General features: G+C 44.1%; 1 protein-coding gene across 8 annotated transcripts in view; it reads left to right on the top strand.

The window, feature by feature from the left end:
* Positions 1 to 22,129, top strand: part of NAALADL2 (N-acetylated alpha-linked acidic dipeptidase like 2) — an 803,264-nt gene that overhangs the window by 369,916 nt on the left and 411,219 nt on the right. For all 8 annotated transcript variants that reach the window (XM_083442084.1, XM_083442080.1, XM_083442081.1 and 5 more), the window contains one exon: positions 20,355 to 20,847. In XM_083442084.1, coding sequence (XP_083298210.1) covers positions 20,363 to 20,847 — 485 coding nt within the window. In that variant the 5' untranslated portion in view covers positions 20,355 to 20,362. The remainder of the gene's footprint in view (positions 1 to 20,354; positions 20,848 to 22,129) is intronic.

Genomic DNA, 22,129 nt, shown 5'->3' with positions numbered 1-22,129 from the left:
GTCCTATACTGCTGAGGACCCAGGTGCCTGAAGGAACACCTGCTTTCATGCCAACCTTTCTGTGTATTGAGGTAATCTTCTGAGGCTTTTCTCTAGGTACTGCCACCATCTGAGATAAGGTGGGTGGTGACCGGAGGCAGAGCCTTCTCAGGGGAGGCACCCCTCCTGTTGACTTACCTTCCAAGAGAGGCTCATCTGATGCCAACCTTGTTATCTTTTTGGTGAGAAGCTAAATTGTTGTCCCCCCACAATCCAAGCTATGCCCGTCTGCTGATCCAGCAAGGTTCTTCTTATGTCCTTGAGGTTTTACCTCAACAAAGTGCCAATCTTTCATGAAAAAAAAAAGAATGAAAGAATTACGAATTATATCTGCAATTGGCACAGAAGTAATAACCATGCTTGCATTAATATAATAAACACAGTTGTTTAGGGTGGTACCCTGATAATGCAATGCTCCTAAAATAACTACTTCTATTTTATGACTGTCTGAATATTACATTTTCATGCCATTTGCCTGACATTTAAACTCATAACAGCATTGCTTTTATGTGCCATTGGAGATCTTTTATTTTTAATAATGTCCCTGTTCATAAATAAAGCATTGAAGCTATGTGGAACACTTAAAACTAGTGCATGGAAGCTTTCTTAATAGTTTTAATTCCTCTGGAAACTGTAAATATACCTGAACTTGTAAGTTCAGTGTTTGCTGTTGTTTAAACATGATGTTCGACAAGCTCCATGAATGAAAAATTTAACTCTTGACGCTACAGCAACACACCTTGGTTCCTAAGGCATTTATTTTAACAAAAATAACACAACTCTCTTACTGCAATTGCAGTCACTGAGTTTTAATGTTTTATTAGCCTGGGGTGTATATTGCATTATACACAGCGGACCTCAATCTCTTTCCCCCTCCCCACTTCATAGAAAACTCTGCTGTGTGCTAGTTTCAAATATATTCTAGCTTTGAGCTGGTTTGTCTTGTTTTGACTTTTTCATATCAAAATCTGCATTTTGACACGAAATGTCAAAGGGGCTAAGACAGAAGACTTTCCAAGTGCATGGGCTTGGGGTGGACTTAGAGAGAGCAACATTATTAGTTAGTTTGTTCATTTATGGGGTTGCTTTCCATTAAAAACATCCTGAAGCAATTTAACAATAGGCACAATTTCAAGTCCAATACAGATACAGACCATGATAAAAACAACCACAAAGGGACATTGCCAATGGGCACCAAAAACATGGCAAAGATGGTGCCTGTCTCACATGTATCAGTAGGGGATGCCACCAAACTAAAGTCCCAATTCTTGCATCATTACAAAATGAACCTCCTGATGAGGTGGTGTCTGCAGAAAGCATTCTCCTGCAGTGCACAGTGATTAGTTTGGTATTTAAGGGATGAGACAATCTTTTAGGCTTCCTGGTTTCAAGCTGTACAGGGTTTTGTTTTTTGTTTTTTGCACCGGTACCAGCACCTTGAACTTAGCCAGGTAGCTAATTGGCAGCTAATTAGAATTTAGATCTATTCAGATTTGTTTCCCTTGTGGTTGTGCTTCTTCAATTGATCTCCCAGAATAGCAGTGTAATCATTTAGGAATCTAGGATATGCTTTGTTCCAGAGTTACGTATTTTCAAAGACGTTGCCAAACCAATAGCTCTGTTTACCGCAGGAGATGGATCATATTAGTTTGACACACTGACCACAAGTTGTAACGAAACAATCATTTGGAAAGAGACAAACCACGAGGTTGGATTGTAATGTAATGTGAAGCGTATAATCAAGCTAGAGCTGTGATCTCCCGGAGACTGAGTGACATTGCCAGGCAAGAGGACATAGCCCAGGTAAAACCAGGGATGTTCCTAGGGGACCAGATTTTCCGGACCATACCAGCCCCCTACCTTGCAGAAATCTACTATGTGGAATACCGCAGACTTTTTACAGCAGCTAGATTAAATATCCTTGACTCTGCGATATTGTGGGGAAGGTACAGGGGAGTACCATACGCCCAGAGAAGCTGTCGTTGTGCCATGGGTGTGGTTGAGTCCACCGAACACATTCTCTTGACTTGTCCTTCTTATGCAGAGCTTAGACAAAATTTTATAGACCCACTTCTATGTCAATTTAGCTTCCTACCCAGAGAAAACCAGGTTTTACACTTGCTGAATAATGTCACTAGAGCTATGCCTTCCTTGGTGGCCAAATTTCTTTTTCTAGCTTTTAAGCGTCGTAAGACTATAATTGATTGTATTGATATGGGGCTATCTGTTTAGCCCATTTTAGTGTTGGCTAAGTTTTAAAAATCTTTTTCGATGTTTTAACTGTGTACTGACAAATGTTCCTTTTGCTGACTGACGGTCGAATAAAAAGGTTGATTGATTGATGGTAATGTGAAGCCAAACTATGACTCTCAGTAGAACATCAGTGGGAGAACTGGGAGATGAGTGAAGCAGCCATGATTTTCTCTCTGTGCACCAGCTTGTTTATTCATGTTAAACCATAGTTTGGCTTAGCGTTTTGGGCGAACAAGATAATTGAACGGAGGGCCTGGGTGGGTTTCTGTGAAAGGAGATGCTCTTTGAGCTTATATGGTCCATTAAAGGATTAACCATCACCAGCTATGTGAATGGAGATGCAGAAGTTGTGGGATGGTCTGCTGAATCTGGATTTGCATATGGCCTCGTATCAGCACCCCAATCTCCAAATGGAGCGAGATTCCAGGGGTTCCTGGCACTTATCCAGGGTTTGCGTTTCCTTTTGGGAACGAGGCACAGTGGAGACTGTGGTGTCATGATGTATGGTTTATTTACACATATATACAGCCTGCGATGGAGGGATTCACAGCATTACAACCCCAAGAGGGTCTTGTTTCTCCCGCATTGCTCTAAAACGTGGCTCTGACCCTCTCTCCAGCTTGCTGTTTTTTTCTTCATCACTCCAGAATTCAACTCTAAACTCTGGCTTTTGTTCTTCCCACTATTACCTGTGAATTGAGGGAGGGCCCGTGTCCATTTCCCCATCTCCCACAAAGCTGCTTCCTTTGCTCTCCCTAAACCTCACCAGAAGGCCAGCCTGGCCATTTCCCAGAATTGGAAGAGTTGATTAGCTTTTAACACTTCCTAGATCCAGGGGTTAAGGGAGCCTGGCACCTAGGTTAATACACACACCCAAAACTCATAACAACATTTATTTATCGGTTCATTTATCCTGCCTGGGGTTGAATTGCACAACTACAAATGCACGAAGGAGGGGAACTTTGCTGTTTTGAATATCTATCAAAATCTCTCTCTCCATCTCTGCCCCTTGCAGAATCTGCCAGCTGCCTTTTTTGGAATAGCAAACAATTAAACGTGTTTCTGTTAGCTGAGCAAAACCTCCTTGCCGAACCACATCCTTATGTTGTACAACGCAGGCTTTGTTAAATTGGCAGGCTGTTTATGGATGGATGGGGGGGGGGCGACATGAAAGAGGAACAGCTTCAGTGCCGTGTTAACGACTCGGCATGCCCTTGCATGAGAAGAGGGATGAAAGAGGCTTGTGAATGGATTCAGCCGGTAGTTAATCCCTGTGGGAATATCTGTGTGAACAAATAAAGGTTGTCGAGATGCCCATTTTCACAGGAAAGGGCCACAGGAAGGCCCTTGCATAGGAATTAAGTATAATCGGCATTGTGCTTTAGTTTCCCTTGCTGACACGGAGGGAAAGAAGGCCGGGAAAGAAGAGTCAGGGGGAAATAACATTCCGTACCATGATATTTATGATGTACCTATCGTGGTGACACAACTTGAGTCATAGGCTGTGCCTGCATATTAACAAAGTAAAAGATGCCTCGTTTCTTTCAATGGTTCATGAAACCCACTGCGTTAATGTACTCCAAGGGTTACAAGTCAAGCACAGAGCGGTTGTTAGCAAACTGCCAATCTGCTTGCTCTGCCGTACTCTTACAGTTTGCTGCTGTCTCGAGAGTATACAGCGAATGCTCATACCAGGTGATTAACACGGTTCATGGACCGGGGGCTCTGGCCTGGGGACTACCATCTCCCACTAATGGAAATAAATTTTATATGCCAAAGCCACTAAACATGATTGTTAGTCTGTTTCTTCTCTCTTTCCCACCCCTCCGCTGCCAGGCACTTTAAGCAAGAATCCTTGCCGCTGCCTTTGATGATTAGCTATATTTAAAATGTTCCAAATGTGCAATTTTCCCTTTGTCGTTTTTAATTTCGGGATGCATTTGTCTAACGAGGAGCCATGAGCGCCTCACCTAAATGGAAGCTATTGTGCCTCTCTACATATGTGCAAGCGTGGGTGGGAAGATATATATCTTGAAAAATGAAATGTCATTTTGCATTTTAATTGCCACGTAGAAGAGGGGGCCTTGTTTGAAGATGTAGACTGGTGAGGAGCACAGAAATAAGAATCTGGAGTCATTAGAGCTGGTGTTTTTACAGCCGTGCTGAATAGCCCCTGTTTAAATTTTGGGGTGGAAATCCTTGGGCTTTCTGGTGTGGTGGGCATTTTCTACACACACACAAAAAGGTCATGCAACCGCGGCCGCGAGAATGTTATTAGCCCAATGCTGGAAAGGAGATAATATACCGACAGAAATGGAACGGCAGACAAAATTATTCAAGTACGCTGAGATGGCAAGCTTATCAGGGAAAATTAGGAATCATGACGACCAAAAATTTGACAGAGAGTGGGACAAATATAGACAATACCTAAAAGATCACTGCAAACACCTGAAATCTTTGGCAGGCCTTGAATGACTCCTGCAATGTGACATAACTTATGGAAATAATGGATAAATAAAAACTAGGTGTTATTTAATATGCAGTTAATACAGAAATGTAGAGGACCCATGTTGGGGTGGAGGGAAGTCTCAATACTTCATTAGACAACTTTACTTTATTTCCAACACTCTCTTTTGTGTATATTTATGATGGAGAAGGATAACTGTGATGTGTTTTAAAAACAAATAAAGATAAAAACGCAAAAAAAGGGGGTCATAAGGTGATGTTTCAGGTTAGGTATCTTTGTTTTGAACCGTAAGTTGAATTGATCAGTTGACTTCAGGAGCAATTTATGGTGCTTGTATGTGTGTGGATGAAATCCACAAACTACACCTTGACTGCTCCCAATTATACCCCCAAGGGGACATCACAAGAGGGCATTTCTACCCCCCGGCCTGGTAATTTTGAGCACAATTAAGGAGGCAACAAAGAACCCACAGGCAGAAGCGTGCTTGTATGAGTAACCCTGACCACTTTTCTGAACAAAGGTGAAACTTACAAGGAATAGTAATAATAATAATAATTAACAGTTTTGCTTCACCTTTTCCAAACATGCTCTCCTATTTAGATCACAGTGAGTTTGCTTTGTTTATACTCTGGTGAAGAGATTTGTGAGCTGGAGGTCAGGAGAATTTTGAGGAAAGGACATTGCATTGCTGCAAAGGAACTCCTTAGAAATGATGAAGGGAATCAGATTAGTTTTGACACTGTGTGGACTGCTGGCTGATTGATTGTTTTCCTTCCCATCGAGATTAGCTGTTGTTGCTGTTTTAATAAGAAAAGAGTCTTTTCTTTTTTTAAAAAAAAAAAAAAAAGAGGAAGGAGAGGAAAAGATCAAACTGCTTCCCTTTGCAACATTCTGAATCCTATTCCAAACGGCAGGATTGGCCAGTGGTGTTGCCTGGGTACCAATCCGGGATAGAAGCCCATGGTTCCACTTAACTGAATGAGCAGGAGGACCCCTACAAAACCCCTACAAAATTTATCCTCCTATAGGACCATTAACTCCTGGGCCTAAGGACATCACTGGTGGCCTCCTTGATGGTTTTCCATTGCTGTGCTAAGATACATATTTGCAGGCATTTAAGACGTGAAGTTTTTTAATCTCCTGAATGTATTAGTTTTTAATTGGTTTGTCAGCTAGCTCTTCTTCCTTTACAATTAGCCAGGATTTTATTATTTTCATTATTTGTTACATTGCAAACTGCCTTGATCTATTTTAATTAATAGAAGAGACGGTGTGGGGAGACTGTAATGCAATATCCATTGCCTCTGGTGTCTTTAGTATCCCAGGAGCACATACAGGATTTATTTTAAATGAGTTCTCCCCCCATCAAAATTTTGATTGTGCATGAGAAAGACGACCTGGCTTATATTACCAAGACTTGGTTGAGTGAGCAGGGTGAAATCTTATGCCCACCTGGGTATTTGATGCAGCATCAGAACAGGCCTGAGGATCAGGGAGTGGGATCAATGTAGCGGGAATTCAATCCTTCAGTCTTCTTGAGTGGGAATCTAGAGTGTTTGTGCCTTGCATTGGGCATTCAGGACAGATTAAGGATTCTACTGCTTTACTAGCAGTCCTTGCTACTTACTGTTAACAGAGAAATCTGAGGGCTCCCTTGGACAAAAAACAAGGACACCGGCCAGGAATACCAAAGCAAAACAGCAGCCAGTACGCTTGGTCTTTATTGAAGACTGTCGCGACAGGACTCCCACCTGCCACAAGGTGGAACAAGATGGAAGCCCCGAACAAAAGAGCACCCAAACTTTTATTAGATGCTAATCCCCATGTTACACCCCCCCCCCCAAACTACATCACTAATACATGATGGTTACATCATGAAAGGGGAGGTCTGGTGGTAGTAATCTGAGCATCCTGGACCCTGCCCCATGGTTCTCCTTGCCCTCCACCAAACACCCATCAAGTGTAACAAAAGAGATATTTACATTTCCCTGTTTCCCAGCCAAGTTAACCACACCCTTTTGTCTTCCTCTGGGTTTGTTATTCCTGGAATGGCTACCTGTCTGGCACTCAGGTGCCAGGAATTATCACTCAGGCAGAGGGGCTGCTGAGTAGCTGAGCTCACATGTCTGAAGTTTTCCCAGTGAGCCAGTACATAGATACATTTATCAGTGAATTATTACATTTGGTATCATGCCTCAAAGTCCCTTTGAATAGATAGGAAGAAACTGTGATGAAGTGTTTTGTGGGGACAAATCACAAAAGTCATAAAAGTGATTGTGCTGATTTTGGTAGTGGGCTGCATGTGCATGGTATCTGCTGGAGGGGCAACCCCCCAAAACCTATACATAAATTCTTGCAATACTACTTAGGAGTCTTCCTTGTCTGAGCTGACAGTGGGGGTCTCGGCTGTGGTGTTGAAAACGGCTAGGTTGTTGGCAGTGGTATTTTTCTAGAAAAAGATGTGCCAGAGCTCACCACGAATTTCTCCCTTGTTCTCTTAGAATGGCAATGGTGCTCACTTGAGAGGTGTCGGAACTGAGTTCTGGGGATTTCTGGCTGGGAAAAAAAAGCCCTGGTTGTTGGTCTTGGGGGATTTCAACGTTCTTGCTGAGGTCACCAAATCTGAGGCAGCTAAATATTTGCTATATATTTTGGAAAGCAGTTTGTTGGTTTGCTATGCGTTACGACACTTCTTAAGATATTTTAAGCACATTTTGCACAATGGTTCTTCTTCGTATTATTACCATTTATTAAATTTGTATACTGTCCTTCATCCGAAGATCGCAGGGCGGTTCACAACATAAAAATACAAAATACATAATAAAACAAAACAATAAAGCCCACCACCACCCACGAACACATTTAAAAGGTCGTAGCTTGTTCAATCAACCAAAGGCCTGGTTACAGAGAAACATTTTTGCCTGGCGCCTAAAGATATGTAATGAAGACACCAGGCGAGCTTCCCTAGAGAGAGCATGAAATAAAAGAGAAGGTTTTGTTGCTGTTGTTGTTGAATGCCATTTTGAATTGAGATTTCAGAGCTTTATCAAGGAGCATGGATTTTCTTTTCCATTCTATCTTTGCATACAGTTTGATTCTCTTTAGAATCAAGATGGTGGACTAAAACCTTCAAGGACTTCACTGATTTTAACCAGCCGTTGCATAACAAGCAGTTTTTGTCTATGTCAGCATACAGTCAGACACCATTTTCAATTAAGATGGCTGACTGGAGCTTTCAAAACTGCCCTGAGTTTTTTGGTTTCTTTGAATTCCTCAGTAACGCCGGGTTATGAGGCTGCTAGTAAATAATAATAGGAAACTGGAGACAAATATCTGAAATTCTGTGTCACCTTTGACATTCTGGACCTCAGCCCACAACTTGTCCAGACTCTTCCCCTTCCTATCAACAGCGCACATCTTCTTTGTCCCCTAGACCCTGTACAAGGTTTTCTTCCCAGGTCAGATTAAGAAAAGAAAGCACAAGAATAGACTGAACCTGAGGGGTTTGAACTGAAAACCTGAGAAGGAAGCATGGATAGAAGGAAGAACACACTTCACCGGAAAATCAATACGGCCATGAGAAAGCCACTTCAAACAACCAAGTTTCTATAATTGTCAATACAGATTCACTTAAATACAATTTGTCTACTTCCACGGGTGTAACATCTGCCAAAAGTGAGCATTTCGCAAGATGCCAAACTCTTCATACGCATCCTAATGGGGGCTATGCATTTAGGGTGTATGCTTGTGTATGCACATATGTTGTGAAAATAAATATACTTGCCTTAGTTTCCACCCACAGCAGTTGCGCGTCGAGGTCCCCAAGACACCCCCCCCCCAAGAAAAACACAATTGACACTTAATTTTTGTTTAAGGTTTTTGGCATAATTTTGGCAACAACTTTATTCAAATACAGCAATGTGAGTGGTTGCTTAGGCATTGGTAGCACTAACTGCCCCCGCACGGGGACAGCTCTGACATTCGCACCCCCCGCAAAGTCAGGAAGGGTAAGTCACCTGGGGAGAGAGACGGGACTGGGAACCATGCCTCACCTCTCCCCAGCATGCTCCCAGGGGCTTGCGTGGCCCTAGCCCCTTGCCAGGGGGTTTCGGACAAAAGCATGGGGAGCCCCTGGGTTCCTTTAACGGTAAAACCCTTCAGCAGCAGCAGCATTTTGGGGGGCAGGCACAGCCGAATCCATACCCCCCAGCAACCAATTCCAGACCAATGCCTAACCGCAAACCTTACAAGTTGTGACGATTTGCTACGTGGTAGGCGAAAACCAAGTGGCACACTCTAATCAGCCAAATGGCAAAACTCCTACCGGGCCCCTGCCCCAAAGCAGACGACCCCATGACAGGCAATAGCAAGGTCACGCAAACAGCCTAACATTAGGGAAGGGAGGGCAGGTGATCCGAAGCATGCAGTGAAAGAGGACGTCCGTTGCTGCGTGCCTTGTATTTAACAAATAGGGCTGTCAATCATTAATTGGCAACATCTAAATTTCCCCAGTAACAGCCCGCCCCTGCTTACAGGATGGCCAAACCATTTGCCTAGTAACAGTGAGGTGTCTTGTCAGCCCCGCCCGCAACCTGTGCTCTCCATGAGGGAGAACACACTTTGTCATAGCAACCTGCTGCACCTACTTCAGCTGTCACACACCAGTATTCACTGAGAAATATATTGTATAATGGGGCGCAAGTGCGGCTTGCGTTAGTCATGTGCGGGTACCATGCATACCTGTGCGGGTACCATGCATACCATGCATCCCAACAACGGTTGAGAGGAATGTTTTTGCCAAAAAACTCAGAAACCTCATCAGGAGGGCTTTAAACTGACTAATGTGGGGGAGGGAGACAGTGCTCCTGAAGGTAGGAGTCTATCAATTGATGAAGATGATCATCCAAATGTCATAGACCAAATGGAGCAAACAGCAAGCAGACCTAGCGGTGGGAGGAAAAAATCCTTAAATAAGAGACACGGGGGAATGACTAATGGACTTCAATGTCTGTACACTAATGCACAAAGCATGGGAAATAAACAAGATGAGCTTGAGCTCTTGGTACAGCAAACTAAATATGACATAATAGGCATCACTGAAACCTGGTGGGATAAGTCCCACGATTGGAATGTAAAAATGGAGGGATACAATCTATTTCAGAGAAACAGACCAGACAAGAAAGGAGGAGGAGTGGTGTTATATGTCAGGGATGTGTATACCTGTGAAGAGATCCAAGATTTAGAACCTCAAAGCCAAAGTGAGAGCATTTGGGTCAAAATTAAGGGAGAGAAGAGTAACAGTGACCTCATTGTGGGAGTTTACTATAGATCCCCAAGCCAAACGGAGGACATAGATGATGCCTTCCTAGAACAGATGGCCAAGCATGCAAAAGGAAGGGAGATAGTAGTAATAGGGGACTTCAATTACCCGGATATTTGTTGGATGTCAAACTCAGCCAAGAGCATAAGGTCAAACAGATTCCTCACTGGCCTTGCAGACAACTTCATTGTCCAGAAAGTGGGAGAAGCAACAAGAGGAACAGCCATTTTAGATCTGGTCCTAACCAATGTCGATGACCTGGTTAATGGGGTAGAAGTGGAAGGATCATTAGGCGCAAGTGATCATGCTCTTCTGAAGTTTACTATACAACGGAAAGGAGCAGCCAAGCATACTAGGACTCAATTTCTTGACTTTAAGAAAGCCGACTTCATAAAACTTAGGGAAGTGCTGGGTGAGATCCCATGGACAGTAATACTAAAAGGAAAGGGAGTTCATGATGGCTGGGAGTTTGTTAAGAGGGAGATAGTAAAAGCACAACTGCAGGCAATACCAATGAGACGGAAACATGGAAGGTGCCTAAAGAAGCCAGGGTGGCTATCTAAAGAACTTTTAACTGAGTTAAGATTAAAAAAGGATGTGTACAAAAAATGGAAAAGGGGGGAAACCACCAAAGAGGAATTCAAACAAATAGCCAGCACGTGTAGACACAAAGTCAGAAAAGCTAAAGCACAGAATGAACTCAGGCTTGCTAGAGAGGTTAAAAGCAACAAAAAAGGCTTTTATGGGTATGTTCGTAGCAAAAGGAAGAACAAAGAAACAGTGGGGTCACTCAGAGGAGAAGATGGTGAAATGCAAACAGGGGACACAGAAAGGGCTGAACTCCTCAATGCCTTCTTTGCCTCAGTCTTCTCCGATAAAGAAAACAATGCCCGACCTGAAGAATTTGGAGCAAATGATTCAGCAGAGAAAACACAGCCCAGAATAACTAAGGAGATAGTACAAGAATACTTGGCTAGTTTAGATGTATTCAAGTCTCCAGGGCCAGATGAACTGCATCCAAGAGTATTAAAAGAACTGGCAGATGTGATCTCAGAACCACTGGCAATCATCTTTGAGAATTCCTGGAGAACAGGCGAAGTCCCAGCAGACTGGAGGAGGGCAAATGTTGTCCCTATTTTCAAAAAGGGGAAAAGAGAGGACCCAAATAATTACCGCCCAGTCAGTCTGACATCAATACCAGGGAAGATTCTGGAGCAGATCATCAAGCAAACAATCTGTGAGCACCTAGAAAGGAATGCTGTGATCACCAATAGTCAGCATGGATTTCTGAAAAATAAGTCATGTCAGACTAACCTGATCTCATTTTTTGACAGAATTACAAGCCTGGTAGATGAAGGGAACGCAGTGGATGTAGCCTACCTTGATTTCAGCAAGGCATTTGACAAGGTGCCCCATGATATTCTTGTAAAGAAGCTGGTAAAATGCGGTCTTGACTATGCTACCACTCAGTGGATTTGTAACTGGCTGACTGACCGGACCCAAAGTGTGCTCATCAATGGTTCCTCTTCATCCTGGAGAAGAGTGACTAGTGGGGTGCCACAGGGTTCTGTCTTGGGCCCGGTCTTATTCAACATCTTTATCAACGACTTGGATGATGGACTCAAGGGCATCCTGATCAAATTTGCAGATGACACCAAACTGGGAGGGGTGGCTAACACCCCAGAGGACAGGATCACACTTCAAAACGACCTTGACAGATTAGAGAACTGGGCCAAAACAAACAAGATGAATTTTAACAGGGAGAAATGTAAAGTATTGCACTTGGGCAAAAAAAATGAGAGGCACAAATACAAGATGGGTGACACCTGGCTTGAGAGCAGTACATGTGAAAAGGATCTAGGAGTCTTGGTTGACCAAAAACTTGACATGAGCCAACAGTGTGACGCGGCAGCTAAAAAAGCCAATGCAATTCTGGGCTGCATCAATAGGAGTATAGCATCTAGATCAAGGGAAGTTATAGTGCCACTGTATTCTGCTCTGGTCAGACCTCACCTGGAGTACTGTGTCCAGTTCTGGGCACCACAGTTCAAGAAGGACACTGACAAACTGGAACGTGTCCAGAGGAGGGCAACCAAAATGGTCAAAGGCCTGGAAACGATGCCTTATGAGGAACGGCTAAGGGAGCTGGGCATGTTTAGCCTGGAGAAGAGGAGGTTAAGGGGGGATATGATAGCCATGTTCAAATATATAAAAGGATGTCACATAGAGGAGGGAGAAAGGTTGTTTTCTGCTGCTCCAGAGAAGCGGACACGGAGCAATGGATGCAAACTACAAGAAAGAAGATTCCACCTAAACATTAGGAAGAACTTCCTGACAGTAAGAGCTGTTCGACAGTGGAATTTGCTGCCAAGGAGTGTGGTGGAGTCTCCCTCTTTGGAGGTCTTTAAGCAGAGGCTTGACAACCATATGTCAGGAGTGCTCTGATGGTGTTTCCTGCTTGGCAGGGGGTTGGACTCGATGGCCCTTGTGGTCTCTTCCAACTCTATGATTCTATGATTCTATGATTCTATGTGCTTCACGAAATAAAGAAAATGATTACTACCTGCACACAATGGCTTCAAAATTAAGAAAACATAAATCTTGTCGATTGCAGTTAAAATTTAGATACATTTTTAATGCATTCTGTAGTTTTTTGGGAGGGTGGGGGAACATCACAAGTAGTACTTTGTCTCCCTTGCACAACCTCAGCTTTTGCAAATCCCCCAAATTTAAAATAGCCTATGGTATATCCATGTGTTTAGATCACATGATTGGAGCATCTCTGTCCTTCCTCCCATGGGTGGGAATCGATCACTAGTAGCCATTGATACCTTTGCTCTCCATGAATTTGTCCAACTTAAAGCCTTCCAAGTTGGTGGCCATCACATCTTCCAGTGGGAGAGAGTTCCACAGTTTAGCTACACACTTCATGAAGAAGCGCTCTCTTTTATCTGTCGCGAATCTTCCAACATTTAGCTGTTACATGAAAGAGATTGAAACTTTTCTCTACCCACATTCTCCATGCTATGAATAATTTTATAGACTTATATCGTGTCACCTCTTAGCTTTTATCTAAATTAAAAAGACCTTTCTTCATGGGGGAGGGGGGAGTCACAACATTCCCTTGATAATTTGGGCTGAACCTTTTCCAGTTCTAGAATATTCCTTTTGATGTGAGGTGACCAGAACTGTACAAAGCATGCCAATGCTAGCTGGTTTTTCGCCCTTGTGAGGTGATTTCAGTCTTCGTACGTGTTGTACGGTATGTTTGCTTACACGGCCAGCTTGATATTTAGCGATGTGGTGGCGTGGAAATACTTTTTTTATAAATAATACAATTTGTATTACTTTCTCACTCTGGCTTGGATTTTGGGGTTGAGCTGATCGTATTTTGGCGTGTCTGTTTAATGCTGCATTTCACCTAGAGAATTCAGTTTTATGAGGTGACTAGTAAAGATGCACAAATAATGACATTTCTCAGAGAGGCTTTGCAAATTCCCACGCAGGACCAAGCCAAGCCATTTCACTGCCTGAGGTGGAATGGCAAAGGTCCATAGTCAAAGGTCACATTCGTACTTTACATTTAAAGCATTATTAAATGACCTGAACAGTCATGGCTGAGGAGATTTCACCCCTCCCATATCTAAGAATCTCCTGAGCAGTCTGCTGATTCTGCAGAGAGGAGGAGGCGTGTTCTGCCCTCTACATATTCTGCTCCAGCACCACATCAAAGAGTCAGTGAGAGAGTCGGTCAGTTAGTCAGCCAGTCAGTGTGTCGGAAAGACTGAGTGTTATCTCTGTGTAGATAAGGTCGCTGCAGAAAGCAGCTGTAGTGCTCAGTGCACTCTAGCATCTCCATTTGTATATAGTTTGTATAGTACAGTAGCTGTTAGTGAATAAAAGAAGATATTCTTCAGCGCTGTCGTCCGAGTGATTTATGCTCTGCTGTACTCTGCTGTACAACGACTGTCTTCTTGGTGGAGTGATTTGCGGTGCTCACAGCTCTGAGTTGTGAGTCCACAGCACTTAGACCTGTTCCTGTGAGGATGGTGGTCTTCTGGAAGTGCTACCCAGCTCGCCTAGCCCAGTCGGGCTGAAGTGGATGAGTCCAGTTGGTGGCACTGGCTCAAGGGCGATGCTGACAATGGCTTCCCCCAAAGCATCTTGGGAACTGTAGTTTGTTAACAACCACCACCACCCATCTGGCTGGGCCACACTGGGTGGCTCCCAACAGAATATTACAAACACACTGGTGTTTCTTTGGTGGGGGGAAATGTTGTAATCATGAATTAACTCACTGGAAAAAACCCACTGCCCTTTCATCCTACTATCTCAGTCTGCCTATTGCAGGTCCTATTCTATACCTCCTCCAGCTACACAATTGTGAAGCTCTCCTGAAAGCGTTTTTGTTAGTGCATGAATTTCCCGTGAGAAAATGAACGCTCCTTAGGAAATCTTGATCTTATTTAGAGAACCCTTTCCAATTAAAGGAGGAAAAAGCCCTCCTCTGAGTACTCCCTTTCAGTGGGAAATAGCTGCGATATGCAACATAGAAAAATGGTTATTGCTTATTCAGAGGAGCAGCCATTAAATGCAATTTTATACCATTTTTATGATATGCTTACGTGGACAGATACTTAAGCATTCTTGATTAGCATGCATCCTCCTGACCAAAATATTCCTTTAAAACTGTTGTAAATGCAGAGTGGTTGGACGCTGCCGATATATGTTGGCTTCTGTGTTTTTGGTTTTTTTCCGTGTGTTGTTTTATTTTTTTGGGTTTTGTTTTGCTAAGAGTCAGCACTTACAACCATTTGATTTGACATGCTGCCGCTGCGTTCTGTTTTATATGCAGACTAGGATGAAGGCAGCTGTGCGGGAATGCTGACTTCTTACTTCCAGTGCCATAAAAATAAGCATTTTAGAGCCTTCCATGTTTGGCTTTGCTTTTGCTGTAGCATGTACACAAAACATTGTTTCTGAGGGCTGTCTATCGATTCCATGTGGTGTGGTGTCATGTTATGACTTTTTGAAATAGAGGCACATAACCTGCAGCCCTCATTGGATCTCGCCGTCCCATCAGATTCAGCCAGCATGGTCAATGGTCAGAGATAATCCGACTTGTCAGTAAACAACAGCTTGAGGAATACCCATTCCTTACTGCTGTTTTAAGTGGAGGCAATCCACACAAATATTGGCATCTGGGTGATCAAGGACTTCTGTGCTTTGCAGCTGACTGGATAGAAAACACATCATGGGCGGGGTGCTATTTCACGTAACCGTGATACTACTCTCTGGCTCAGAGTTAGACTCCTTCTGCACTACACATTTAAAATAGCATCATACCACTTTAAACAGTCTTGGTTTCCCCCAAAGAATTCTGGGAACTGTCATGTGTGTCAGGAGTGCGTGCAGGAGCCAGGCCCTGTGACCAGTAGGACTTTGCAGGACTGGGGCCTTCCTAAGTTTGTTCTGAAGAGGCAAGGCACGGCCGCACAGGTGAGGCCAATTGGTAATTCACAGCACCTGGTGTCAAGAGCCGGGAAGGGATATAAGGTCAGCATTTCCCTTTGGCTTTTTGCCACAGGAACACGTTTCCAGCCTTGTTGCGTTTGGCTCCTTGATCCTCGGACCCTTGACTTTGTGACTTCTTGCTCCTTGACCCTTGACTTCGTGACTCCTCACTTCTTGATCTTCAGACCCTTGACTTCATGACTCCCGGCTCTCTGACCCTCAGACTCTTGACTTCCTGACTCCTGGCTTCTGGACTCCCGTTCCTGCTCCCACCCCGCCATCTTGTCTCCGGTCCCAATGTCCCCAGCCAGGACTTCGATCACCCATAAACCGGACCGTGACAACGTGTCAAAGGTGCTGGGAGTTGACCCTGATTCCCTTTCAAAGAGCTACAGTTCATAGAGTGATTTAACAATAGAATCATAGAATTGCATGGGGGGGTCATCTAGTCCACCCCCCCCATGCAGGAATCTTTTGCCCAACATGGGGCTTGAACCCATGACCATTGCATTAAGAGTCTCATGCTCTATCGGCTGAGCTATCCCAGATTGTCGCTGAATTCCCTGTAAAAGGGAACTCTGGTAATTCTAGTTATGCAAGGAAAATAAGTGTCTCATGCAACTTTAAGCACCCTTAAGCAACTACAGTTCCCAATATTCTTTGGGGGAAACCACGGCCGCTTAAATTATTATGATACTGCTTTAAATATATAGCACAAATGGAAGCTTGTTGCAAATTGATGTTTCCAGTGCTCTCTTTAATCCACATAAACTCTACATAAATTATTTATAAAGCACCTGAAAACTATTGGTTCCTCTTAACTAGGACATTCTTGTATGGTTTGGAGATTCTACTATAAGAATATGTTTACTATAGGAATATAAACCAGGTCAGTTCATATGGGGAGAGGCGGGCTTTAGTTATTGTGGTCCTGAGACATTTCAGGCTTTATAGATCAAAACCAGCACTTTGAATTCAGCCCAGAAACCATTTGGCAGCCAGTGCGGTTGGACCAGGATCAGTGTCTTGCCCCGGTGAGCAACCTAGCCGCTGAAGTTTCTGAACCACCATCAGAGGCAGCCCCATTGCAGTAATCTAACCTATGGGTTACCATAGCATAGATGACAGAAGTTAGGTTATCCCTGTTCAGATAGGTCACGGAGCCTCAAGTGACAGCAAAGGGTCCAGAAGCACCCCCCAAACTGTGTACCTGCTCCTTCAGAGGAAGTGTAACCCCATCAAGAACAGGCAACCTCCCATCCATCCGGTCAAGGGAACCATCCACAGTCTTATCTGGATTGAGCTTCAGTTTGTTGGCTTTCGTTCAGTCCATTACTAAGACAAGACATCAGTCAGTGGCGTAGCGTGGGGGGTGCAGGGGGGGCCGGCCGCACCGGGCGCAACATCTGGGGGGGGGCGCTCACACTCGCAGCTCTCTGCCCCTACCTGGCTCACTCACTCTCACTGCAGTGCTGGCTGTGCGAATCCAATCCGAGCCGCTGGGTCGCCGCCCACTGTGGAGGGGAGGGTGCCAGGTGTGCGGTGCGGTGCGGAGAAAGAGCGAGGGACTATCTGGGGGAGGGACAGTGCAGCGGGGGGGGGAGGCGCAAATTACTTGCCTTGCCCCGGGTGCTGACAACCCACGCTACGCCACTGACATCAGTTCAGTATATACACTGTCTCACCTGCAGACGTAAAGGAAAACTAGAGCTGTGTGTCATCAGCATGTTGCTGACAACATACTCCGAAACTCTGGATGACCCCACTCTGCAGTTTCATGTAGATGTTAAACAGCATGTGGGATAAAATCAAGCCTTCAAGAACCCCACATTGAAGGCTCCACAGGGCTGAAGAGCATGCCCCGAACATCATCCTTTAGAAACAACCATCCAAGTAGGTCTGGAACCACTGCAAAGTGGTGCCACCCACGCTCAACTTGGATAGGTGCTCCAGGAGGATACTATGGTCAATGTTTATTGAAAGTCAATGAGAGGTTGAGGGGAATTAACAGAGACAAATTTTCCCCATTTCTCTCTCAACCAGAGCAGTTTCTGTGCCAAAACTGGGCCTAAACTCCAATGGAGATGGATCTAGAAAATCAGTTTCCTCCAGGAGTGTCTGGATATGGTCCACAACCACCGCTCAAGAACCTTGTATAGGGTCTTAGTACCATCACATTGAATTTGACTGGGTAGCAGTTTGGCAGCCAGTGCAACTTCGACAAGGAAGGTGTTTTATGCTGGCAGAAGTTTGGCCCCACAAGCAACCTAGCTGCCACGTTCTGCACCAGCTGCAACCTCCGGACCAAATTCAAGGGTAGCCCAACACAGAGTACATTGTAGTAATCGAACTGTGAGGTTAATGTAGTACCAAGCAGTATAGGCCCTGGCACTGTAGGATCCAGTTCAACCGCTTCCTGCTTGCTGGCCTTGGATTCAGTGAGTCCTTGATCACCACTATCCTGCTTAAAGCCAAACCTGGTTTACCACCTCTGCCTCTGATTCAGTGACCTGTTCACTGCTAGACTCTAGAGTGATGGCAATTATATTAACATTAGGTGATTTTTTTTCTGGCATATGTCTCCTATTACTGGTAGAGCCCAGATGTTTGTGATGTTGATAGAACCACTTTATGAGCAACAGCAACTGGACAGGAGAGTGACTGAAGAGTGTGTGCTGGGTTTACAAAACATTTTATCATTGAAGCATTATTATGTGCTGGTGGCAAGTCTATTAGCAATGTCATTTGGGGCACTGTCAGTGGGCGAGGACCTCCAAATGGCTAATCCTTTGTAAGGAAATAGGATTTGCAAATTAGGAGCAGTGTAGATCTAGATAGGGTGCTCTCTCTCTCTCTCTCTCTCTCTCTCTCCCTCCCTCTCTTATGTTAACATACAGTGGGGCTGTATCTGCATTTTGGAGTATTTTGTAATCTCCTTTCTCCCCTTTTCAAATACGATTGCTCAACTCTCTCTCTGTGCTGCCGCATATAAGTAGGTTCATCCAATATGTGACCCAGAAAACGCTATCTGGAAGATGGATCTTAGATAAAGAAAATTTATTAATGTGTAACAAGGAGTGGGAGGAGGCCGCGATGCGGGTGTCAGTCAGATACCCATCACATTGAGGAGTTAATATCTGTATCTGCATTTCATTCTAATTGATGGGTCTGTCTGCTGTTTGAAAAGCGTTAAATTGCCGCTGCTTATGTGATGGAATGTCTATTGTCAAAGTATGAATGAAAACGATGTCTCGTCCCTGCAGTCAGTTTAGAAAATGATTTGTAGGGAATTGACTTTGAATGTTTAGATTAGAGGTCAGAGTTCTACTTTGAGGGTGCGCGTGTTGAGATAGAAATATGCCTGGAACTGCCACTGTCATACTCTGCCATTAAGGAAACCATTTTGCTAAGAATACCAACCAGGCAGTGACTTTGATTCATTTAAAATGGGAGAGAGACGAAGGAGGGGGGGAACCCAACAAGTAACTGGAGGAGATTAAATCAGATCAGCAGGACAAATTCCAAGTAAATTAACGAGACATTCAAGAACTGCGCATTTATATACAGGTAACGAATAGAGCATTCTGTCCAGATGGAAGGCTTTTGTTGGCCAATTAAAGAGAACAAAATGTCACCCTGGAAGTTTCAACATAAGCCAGCACTTCCTTACTTGGGTAGATGACTGGTATAATGCTTTTTTATCCTCCCTGAATCATTCTTTTTGCTGAGAAGCACTATAAGCAACAACTTGCATCTTTGGTCATGCCTGCCAGGGCTGATGGGAGTCAGAGTCCAAAAACCTTTGGAGGGGACCAGATACAATGGGAAGGAGCACGACAAGACGCTGAGACCTCAGTCAGGGCTCATCTTCACTTCCATTTGCGCTACTGCTTTCACCCAGGAAAACCCACACAGAAAACCAATTGGGTTTTCCCTGGATCGACGTTTACTCTAATTTAGCACTAAAGAGTGGATTTTTCAGGAGAAAGCAGAGGGGGGAAGGCAAAACCATTTGGACTCATGTCTGGAAAGCATGGGGCCAGCAGAAAACCGCTTGGGCTACTAACCTTTTCTAGGCATGGGGTGAGCAGAAGTGTGGGTGAGCTCTCAGATTCATAATTTCACTGATTCCCCAACAGGAGAAAGCCAGGCATAAAAAGGGATTCCCTTCTGGATGGTTCACCGATAGTATTTTCAAACTAAGGAGGAATTTTAAATAGCGTTTCAAATGCCAGTGGCCTTGACCTGATTGGCAAGCATACCTGGCAGCCGGGAGCTGATTGGCATCTTAGCAACCCCAAGATAAGAGAAGTCCCAACGCTGCACATTTTTAAATGGGGTCTTCGCTTCCTCTGCTCTCCTTTTGCAGACCTCAGCCAGAGATCCACCTTTTCTGAATTCCACTCAGTCCTGGGTTTGGGTTACCCCCTAAGCAGCATACAAATCCTGATTAATAAATGAACAATACAGACTGGACTCTCCACTTAAAAGTTTGCTGAAAAAGGAACAAATAAGCAACAAAAAGGGCAGCAGAGATATAATGGAAAGGGGGGGTAGGGAATTCCAAATAAATAAAGTTACACAGTTTGGAGATTTTTTAAAAATATGAAAGCTACTTATAAAAGAGGCTAGAATACCAGATCACTACAAATCACTCGATATTTATGAATCTGCATCTGATCAATGCATTAAAGAACAACCTAGAACTCTGTTTAAAACAATTCATTGCCTTTGGGTTGACTTTATCCTTTTAACCCACAGGTAAAAAGATGGCATACCACAAAGTCGGCGCAGACCAGAGGGCACAATATCTAGATAGTGATGACCTCCAAGCCACTTCCCTGGAGCTGGAATGGGATATGGAGAAAGAACTGGAGGAGCCTGGCTTTGACCATTTCCGGCTGGATGGGACAGTCCATCAACAAGTAGGAATTACTCAAAACACGGACCTGGACCTGGAGCCCATCCAGCCATCAGCATCTCCCAAAGGGAGGTTCCAGAGACTTCAGGAAGATCCGGATTACGTCTCCCATTATACAAGGCCTCCACCAAAGAGCAACCGCTACAGCTTTTGCTGGATATGTAAGCTATTTTGCACTGCTTTGAGTCTATTTATTTTGGGGGTTTTGATTGGCTACTATGGACACGTACGGTGCCCTCCTTCCCCACCACCACCTCCAAAACCAAGTGATCCTCACCTCAGCCAGGAGATTCTGAAAGAAATCCAAGCGAAGGATGTTGCACAGATTTACAGGTACGTGTGTGGCTGAAAAGCAATGGTATGATGTTGGCAAATGTATGTCTTGCTCAGTATTTTCATTAGCTGATTATAAGGAGTAGATATACTCTCTTGGTAGCTCCACCACCCTCAGAAGCTTGGAGTGCTGGTGGCCTTGGAGAGGGCATTTTTTGTGGTAGTCTTTAAGCTGTGGAACTGCGTCACCATAGAGGTGCATCTAGCACCTTCATTATACAGCTTCTCAAGAAGGCTGGATGCACCTTGTCCTCGGCCCAATATACCTGAAGGAGCGTCTCCACCTCCATCTTCAGCCCAGACACTGAGGTCCAATGCTGAGAGCCTTCTGGCGGTTCCCTCACTGCGAGAAGTGAGGTTTACAGGGGACCAGACAGAGGGCCTTCTTGGTAGTAGCACCCACCCTGTGGATTGCCCTCCCATCAGATGTCAAGGAAATAAACAACTATCTACTTTTAGAAGACATCTGAAGGCAGCCCTGTTTAGGGAAGTTTTTAGTGTTTGATGTTTTATCGTGTTTTTAATATTCTGTTGGGAGCCACCCAGAGTGACTGGGGAAACCCAGCCAGATAGGTGGGGTATCAATAAATTATTATTATTATTATTATTATTATTATTATTATTATTATTATTATTATTACACCTCTTTACTCTGGCTTTTGGCACTTGAGGTTAATATTTGTAGCAAGTTTTTTTAATGTTGTAACCTGCCCTTGGACCTTAGGGTGAAGGATGTGTTGACAACAACATCTGGGCAAGAGATTTAACCAAGCGTTTCCCTCTCTGCTGGGTACAGTTAATCCTGATTTCTGGGATTGGCAATTTCAAAAACAGGCAGCCCTAGTTGGTAGACATGGTGGAATTAGGAGCAATGCAAAAGGCAACAGATAAGCATTGTGGGAACAGAAATACCATTCATGACAAGCACAACTGTTTAGTGCATCTCACATGGCAAAGTAAGTCAAACTCTGGCTCCCTGAGAGCAGCTCACAGGACTAGGTTGAAGCTTTCTCTTGTTGTGCTTGTTTTCTGTCTGCAGGGATGATGATGATGATGATGATGATTATATTTTAAAGGGCATTCAAAATGTGTGTTGTCACCACCCACCCACCCCACACATTAGCCTCAATTGGTATTGCCCCAGGAAAACCACTACCAATTGATCCTGCTGAACATATAAACTGTCTAAATTCAATTTTTGATGCTCCAGGTCTGTGCAGTGATTATCATGCCTGCCGACATTATACACATTCAGATGTTTTCCTACTCTTGTATAACATGC

This window comes from Podarcis tiliguerta (assembly GCF_965153285.1).
Source record: "Podarcis tiliguerta genome assembly, chromosome: 5".
Lineage (NCBI taxonomy): Eukaryota > Metazoa > Chordata > Lepidosauria > Squamata > Lacertidae > Podarcis > Podarcis tiliguerta.
The sequence above is the reverse complement of the archived record's forward strand: the minus strand, read 5'-3'. Positions and strand labels throughout refer to the sequence as shown.